Here is an 8,540-nt window from a genome sequence, read left to right as displayed (position 1 = left end):
CCGTTTCGAAAATTTTTGAAAGAATTCTTTATAATCAGATATATAACTATTGCTTATCTAATGAAATAATACCAAATTCACAATGTGGGTTTAGGAAACATTTTAACACTTCGGTAGCACTTTGTAATGTAACTGATGACTTATTTAGAGCTTGTGATAAAAATATGCATACCGTTTTAGTGCTGTTGGATTATTCTAAGGCGTTTGACACCATTAACCATAATTTATTGTGCGCTAAGCTTAAGTATTACGGTTTTAATAATAACTCCTATTTGCTTTTAAAATCCTATTTGTCTAATAGATATCAAACGATTTTTTCCGATAACAGAAAGTCTGAACAAGTAAGTATTAGTTGTGGAGTACCGCAGGGTTCTATTTTGGGTCCTTTGCTTTTTATAATGTATACCTCAGATGTTTTAAAATCGCTTAAATATTGTAAGCTTCAGGCATTTGCTGATGATACGCAAATTTATTATTGTTTTGATTATACTTGCGACTATAAAGAGGCCGAATCACTCATAAATGAAGACCTGCAAGCACTAGGCTTAAACTCAAAAAATCACAATTTAAAATTAAATCCTAATAAGTCCCAGCTTATGATATTTGGTAACAAAAATTATTAATTATAATTATATGTCTATCTTGTATTATCGAAATTAATTATAAATTAATTTCGATAATACAAGATTGGAATTTGTAAACAACGGTAAAAACTTGGGGGTTATTTTGGATGAACAATTAAGATTTAAGGAACACCTTAAAAAAAATTTTCAAAGAACTTTTATGTCCCTGAAAACATTGTATAATAACCGCCATATGTTAAATGTAAAGTTAAGAAAACAATTATGTGAATCCCTTGTACTGTCTCATTTTAATTATGCTGACGTAGTTTATGGGTTTTGTCTAGATTTGGAAAGTCGGGTAAGAATTCAAAGGGTCCAAAATGCTTGCGTTCGATTTGTTTATGGACTCCGAAAATTTGACCATGTATCTTATTTATATAGAGATATTAGATGGCTTAAAATGGATATGCGCAGGATATTACATTTTGCAGTGTTTTTATTGAAAATAATTAATGACACATCTTCCCCTGTCTCCCTTAAAGAAAGACTAATTTTTCGGGACACTGTTCATGGTTTAAATTTAAGGTTTTCTAAAAGAATTACGGTTCCACTTCATCATAGTGCCATGTTTCAGAGGTCATATTCTTATAATGCAGCAAATATTTTTAATAAAGTACCAACAAACCTAATTAATTTATCAATTCAATCTTTTAAAATAAAATTCAAGGAACATCTATTTAATTTGCAAACCAATGGAGATTTTTTTTAGTGGCTTTTGTTATTTGTTATTTGTGCAATTTTTCTGGCAAATTTAATGTTTGTTATGCAAGTTTCTTCTAGTTTCTTCTAATTGTAATATTTAATTAATAATTTATTGTAATTTACTAATTAATTTGCCTAAGATAATTTTTTTTTTAACTACCTAATTTATTTACTGATGGTAAAGTATAGCTTCTGGTTCAGTAGAGTAGCTCTTTAAAGCTAGACTGCGCCAGTGGTTTATGCTACTTCTTTTTTAATAATGTCTTATTTTTCAGCTTTTTAATAATGTTTTTTTTTTCTCAGCCATGTTTATGTAATTTTAAAAATAAAAGGCATATTTATTTATTTATTTATTTATTTATTTATTTATTTATTTATTTATTTATTTATTTATTTATTTATTTATTTATTTATCTTGAAATACATCTTGTAAAGAGTCATGCGATTGAATTTCTTCTGGATTTTCCACAACTTGCAAGTCGGGTATTATGTCCGAATTCTCATTATTACCGTCACTACGTTCATAAAGTACATTTTCCAATTGAGTCAAATTAATCTGGAGAATGGGTTCCTGAATTTCTTGAAAATCATTCCCCAGTGCCAAATCTGAATGATCTTCAATCGTTGCAGGTACTGTAAAAAGATTAGTTAAATAAAAAAGTTTGAACAGTTATTTTTACGTCGAACTTAAAAATAAAAAAATGTTACATTCATTTTTAAATATGCAGCTGAACGGTGTAATTGAAAAGTGTTGATATTTCTTATACACTACTTACCAAGGTTCTCTTCAAAATTAATAACTCCGTTTTCAAATATATTTCTCAAATTTTGTGTCCACATTTCATCTCTGTTATTATAGGATTCCCCAATTTCGTCTGCATCTAATCCTACCAGTTCCGTCTGCATAGTATTTACTGAAATTTTTTCGTAAGAATACATACCCATAATTTAAACCTATTTTTTAGTGCTTTTAGCGGACATAATATACTTAATTTAAAACATTTTTACAAGATTTTTACCTAAGTCAGTACTTTTATTCTGCAAAATTATAAAGCTATGTTGAGACGCTTCTTCGATAATATTGTCAGGCTCCTCATGACATATTTCTTCCCCCATATTACTGGAATTTTTATTCATCGCCATTTGTAGAATCAATTCTGTTCTTGTCAAGCTAAAAATAGCATTAATTATATTAACTTGTGTGCGAAATTTGGTTAAGATCGATTAAATATTTTAAAAGCTATGACAAAAAAAAACAATTATTATTTGTAATTTTGACACCTTGTACCCTTGCTATAAATCATTTTTGAGCAAAATTTTATTGAAACGTTTTTTTATTTATTTTACTTCTTCAAATTCACATAAATAAATAATTGTCTCTTTTACACTTACCTTTTTTTGTCTATTTTCACTGTGAATTTACAACTACTTACTAACTAAAAAAACTAATCAACGCTCGTTGTCACTGTGCAAGTATGACTGATTGAACACGAGGTATTATTTTTGCAAGGGCCGCAGACACTAAATAGTAAGGTTACAAACTGAGCAAAACCACCTGATGCATTGCAAGAAAACAGCATCTATTTGTTTACCCTTATTTGTAAGAAACTGCCTACTTGTGTTATATTATACACTTACTGCTTTTTTCTGTTGTCACAAAAGTCACTTAATCCAACACAAGAAAGCAGCAACAATTTTTTTACAAAAAGATACTGCCTATTTGCTTTATATTATATATTTACTGCTTTCTTCTGTTGTAAATGCTTTACTTATTTAAAAGGCAGTAAGTATTTTTTATTATGTAAATGATTTTACTGCTTTTTTGCATTGGTTTAAGATGTAAAATTTGCATATCTTTCCAGCAAAGCAAAAAAACGATTTTTAAATTTTTTTGCAGTTACTGCCTTTCTCCATAGTTGGGCAGTATACAAGATGGGTTCAGAAAATAGCGGTAATTTTTAAAGTTTGCGAGTTTGGAGACTCCAATTATCAATTTCTTTTTTGAAATGTTGGTACACTTGTTCCTAATGATAACATTTTTAAGTAGATGTCAGTGGTAGTTGCTGAGGTTAGACGTATTTTTATGAGATTTTCGTTAATTAAAAAAAATGGATAAAAGAATTTGTATCAAATTTTGCGTAAAAAATTAAATATGGTGTGTCAAATGTCAACAAAGGCCTATCGTGAGTCTGCAAGGAGTAAAATTATTTTGAGTATGAAACGCGTGACAGCTAAATTTATTCCAAAATTGTTAAATTTTGAATAAAAAAACAGCGAATGACTCACCTAATGAAGTCAACAACGATGTAGCATTACTAAAATGTATTTCAACAGGACATTCAACCTAAGTCTCAATCGTCCCAGTGGAGACATTCTGGATTGCCCAAACCGAAAAGGGCTCCACAAGTGCGGTCGAACGTTAAGGTTATGCTCACTGTGTTGGTCGATTTTAATGGATCATGATCATGATGGTGCATCATGAATACTTGCAGCTACATCAAACGGTCAATAAAAAGTTTTACCTACAAGTTCATTGCGGTTTACGTGAAGCAATCTAAAAATAACGCCCGAATTTGTGAAAAAACATTTCATGGCTTTTGCACCACGATAATACACCTGCTCACACTTCATTGCTTGTTCGTGAATTTTTAGCAGAAAAACAGATCGTCTATCTATATTCGCGCGACATGGCTATCTATGACTTTTTTCTATTTCCAAAAATTAAGAGAACATTAAATGGCCGTCCTTTTACAAGCATAGATGACATTAAAAGCACATGGCTGAAAGAGCTAAACGCTATGCAAACATCGAGTTTGAGAAGTGTTTCGAGGATTGGAAAAAGCGCTGTCACAAAATCATTATATCAGTCGCTTAGATGCAAAACGTGATAAGTCCAGGTAAACACAATTAGAGATATTGTAGAAAAATTTGTTATGTTTATTCTATTATTAATAAAGATGCGATTTTTTTAGAATAATATTGTTTTTTACTAGACATCTTGAAAGTGTACTTTGCAAAAATGAAAGGGATTCCAAAACTCCAAAATTGCGTTAAAAAGTTTGGATATGTCGGTTTTTGCAGGTAAAATTTAGTTTCTAATGAAAAGAAAAAGCACTGTTAATAGAAAAGAAAGTTTTATTTGTTAATAGTACGACCAAGCATACAATACTTTAAATTCCAAAGCTATCGCTTTCTACTTCGCAGTTATTTTCATCATTTTCTTCAGTGTGTTGACTTTCTTATACAGCTTCGTCGACAGCTTTGCACTTCTTAAAAAAAATAAATAAGTTCATCTTAATTGTCCCATTCTATTTAGTAATTCCCCTCCAATAGTTTTGCAATACTTTTCTTCATATCCTGGTTAATAGCTATCCCAGTATTTAGTACTCTTGGGCACATTGGGAAATCTTTTTCCCTCTTTTACATAGACTTTCGGGTGTGCATAAGTAATTTTTGTAAAACGCTTCCCCTCTTACAAGTCATACTCCAGTTTTCCCTTTAAAAATTATCATTCTCTTTGAAGGTTGGAACTTAAAATGCCAATAGCCTGGTTGCTTTAATACTTCCTGAGTTTCAGTTTTCCAATCATTAACGTCAACATCAGTTCCAACTCTGTAAGCAGTGGCATTTTTTTTGATTAAGTTTACATACTCATCAGGGTGGATTTACTGTGTTTTTTTATATACCCTTTCAATTTGACCAAACACACGACTGAAAAAAGTACTTGGGAAACTGGAAAACGTACTTGTACTTTAATAGCCTTGGACCTTTATATTAAAGCCAATAGCTAAACATGCCGGTAAGTGTGGAATTTTTATTATATTATGACATATTATTTACATCCATCACGAACAAGACGAATAATTTTTATATTTTCCACAAAAGTAAATTTCGAAAGAAAGTGATGCACAAATGTTGAAATTTCATTCGAACTTCTAGAGCGATCCAACCTTGTCCAAACATATGACGAAACATTTTCTGAAGTTAGTTTGCTTTTTGATGATCCACAAACTATAGCAAGGTGATAACAGTTAATCTGCATACTGAAGTAGGCTGACTGATCTGGAAGTTTCGGTAGTGCTAAATTATTTTGACAGTTAAAGGAAAATGTGACTAAATCACCTTTCTTCTGAAATTAATAAAAACTCTCAGCTCTTAATTTGTTGTGCTGTTAAATTAGTCGTTTTTGTTTTAGGCTCCTTTTTTATGTTAAACTTGTATGGTAAGCAAGTTGAATAGAAATCTCTCTTCGGCGTTCCAAGACCAAAGTTAAAACGTTTGTTAAAATAATCTCTAAAGAAACATTCTTTGACTTTGAGATCATCGTTCTAAGCCATTTGATTTTTGTACATTTTCCAGAGTTTTGTAATACTTAATTTAGCAGGTAAATAAATTATGTTGAATATTTTTAAGCAGTAACGAGCTTCCACGCACTTCAAAGACGCAATAAAATTCTTTATACAGGGTGACAACATAAGTGATGATTTAATTTTAAGGGATGATTCCTTGTAATTTTTTAAGTAAAAAAGTTCATATAAACATATGTCCGGAAACGCTTCGTTTTCGAGATACAGGGTGTTAAACTTTTTTTTTAATCGATTTTTTATTAATATCTCATAAACGCATTTACCGAATTTGTTGAAATCTTTACATTTTGGTAGTCACTTTATAAGGTACCTTTTGGAATTCTCACATCTGGCCTAGAAATGTCAGGGGCCTGCCCACGGGCTAAGTCGGATGATTTTGTTGTAAAAAAAAATCGCCCGGTACATTTTTTGTAAATATGATATTTCTTTTAAATAAAGAATCTAAAAGTAAAACTTTTTTGTCTCTTAAATTTTTTTCGTATCTTGCTTCGTTTAGAAATAAATTTTAAAAACCATATTTTAGCACGTCTCGGGCCTCCATAAAAAAAAACCTAAAATGCTTCAAAATTGATTTTATTGCGAATCATATTTAAATAATCACATATTTTTGCAGGTATGTATACAAATTTCTCTGATATGAACATTCCTATGTCTTACATTAACATTTACCAGGTACTGGGTACTGTTAGTTGAATGTGTTTTACTGTGTAGATAACTATGAATAACGCCGAATTAGCTCAAATGCATTTCATTTATGGCCTTGCAGATGGAAATGGTGCAGAAGCCAGTCGAATTTATCATGAACGCTTTCCCGATAAACCAATTCCAGCAGAAAGAACTTTCATAAGACTCCATGCTTGTCTGTGTGAGACTGGATCTGTCAATGCTCATGCTGAGCGCGTTGGTAGACCGAGGGTAATAATGACGCCACAACTAGAGGAAGCAATTCTGCAAGCAGTGGAAGACGATCCGTCAATTAGCACGCGAAGATTATTATTACAGTTTAACATCAGCCACGAAAGTGTTTGGAGGGTTTTGCACACAAATTTACTTTATCCATTCCACATTCAGCTGGTGCAAGCACTGTTGCCAACAGATTTTCCTGCACGATTAGAGTTTTGCCAGTGGTTTCTTCAAAAAACTGCCCAGAATATAAGTTTTACGGCTAAAATTCTATTCGTAGATGAGGTCTGTTTTTCACGGGAAGCCATCAGAAACTTCCACAATAACCATCTTTGGGACTTTGAAAATCCCTCTGCCATTGGAGAAGGTGGATTTCAACAGCAGTTTTCCGTGAATGTTTGGGCCGGAATTATCGGTGATCATCTTATCGGACCGCACTTTCTCCCTCCTAGGCTGAATGGTGATACTTACAGACAATTTTTAGAAGAAATATAGCCAGATTTATTAGAAGACGTACTACTAGCAACAAGAAATACCATGCGGTTTATGCACGACGGTGCACCTGCTCATTTTAGTCTTGTCGCTCGAAACTATCTAAATGATACTTTTGCTCAGCAATGGATAGGTCGGGGGGACCTCAGCTATGGCCAGCACGATCTCCAGACCTGAATCCTCTGGACGATTTTTTTTGGGGATATCTGAAATCGCTTGTTTATGCGACGCGAGTTGTAGATGAAAACGATTTCAGAAAGCGAATTGTAAACTTTTCTAATGTCATACGCAACATACCAGGAATTTTCGAACGTGTGCGCCAGTAGATGGGAAGAAGATTGCATGCTTGTCGTGGTTCTCATTTCGAGCATTTGATTTAATAAAATTTTGATGATATTTAAAACTAAAGTAAGTTTTTATTATTTTTCACAAAAATTAAGCGAACGAATTTCTAATTGCTTAAATTTGTACAAATATCTCGCACAAAAAAAATGGTGGCGTACACAAACAACAAATAAATTTTAAATAGGTAACCATTTGCGACGCCATTGGATTAAAATGTAAACATCAAAAATAGCATCTTATTAATTTTTGTTTTCGGTCAAGTATGCGTTTTGCAAAAAAATTTATATAAGGTTTTTTCTTAGTTGTTAAATAATAAACATGCTGGTAATTTGTCAGTTAATTTTAAAGCATTTTATTTTTTTTATGGAGGCCCGAGACGTGCTGAAATATGATTTTTAATTATTTGTTTCTAAACGAAACAAAAAATTGTATGTTATACGCAAAAAATTGAAGAGACAAAAAAGTTTCACTTTTAGATTCTTTATTTAAAAGAAATATCATATTTACAAAAAATGTACCGGGCGATATTTTTTTTACAAAAAAAACATCCGACTTAGCCCGTGGGCACGCCCCTGACATTTCTAGGCCAGATGTGAGAATTCCAAAAGGTACCTTATAAAGTGACTAACAAAATGTAAAGATTTCAACAAATTCGGTAAATGCATTTATAAGATATTAATAAAAAATCGATTTAAAAAAAAAGCTTAACACCTTGTATCTCGAAAACGAAGCATTTCCGGACATATGTTTATATGAACTTTTTTAGTTAAAATATGACAAGGAATCACCCCTTAAAATTAAAGTCATCACTTATGTTACACCCTGTAGATGCTTTTATTCCTTCATTTTTTTGCCCAACGAAATGAGTCGAATCCCAAAAAAGCGGAGATCGATCTTTCGACAAGAATAAGCGAGTCTTGCTTGTATCTTTTCAAGATATTGAGAATTCTATCTCTTTTAATTCCTATGATACCTTGAAAGGCTGTTCGGCATACTGGTACTATTAGGCCGTCTCTTCACTTTATACGATAAAATACAAAGATATCGGTTCATTTTTAGTTTCTGTTCGCTTTCTTTGCCTAGATGGATTTTTTGAGTGGAAATACAC

At 31.8% G+C, this 8,540-nt stretch overlaps 1 protein-coding gene across 1 annotated transcript; it reads right to left on the bottom strand.

Annotated features, from left to right (window-relative positions):
* Positions 1–1,731: 1,731 nt before the first annotated feature.
* On the bottom strand, positions 1,732–2,983 carry LOC126744191 (uncharacterized). The gene is made up of 3 exons (XM_050451548.1): positions 2,345–2,983; positions 2,102–2,239; positions 1,732–1,958 (listed from the first exon to the last, which is right to left on the bottom strand). Exons 1-3 carry the CDS (start codon positions 2,466–2,468, stop codon positions 1,732–1,734), a joined length of 489 nt encoding a protein of 162 aa, XP_050307505.1. The 5' UTR covers positions 2,469–2,983.
* Positions 2,984–8,540: the final 5,557 nt, after the last annotated feature.

This window comes from Anthonomus grandis, chromosome 13, assembly GCF_022605725.1.
Source record: "Anthonomus grandis grandis chromosome 13, icAntGran1.3, whole genome shotgun sequence".
Taxonomy (NCBI): domain Eukaryota; kingdom Metazoa; phylum Arthropoda; class Insecta; order Coleoptera; family Curculionidae; genus Anthonomus; species Anthonomus grandis.
Note: the sequence above shows the minus strand (reverse complement) of the source record. Positions and strands in the feature narration are given on the sequence as shown.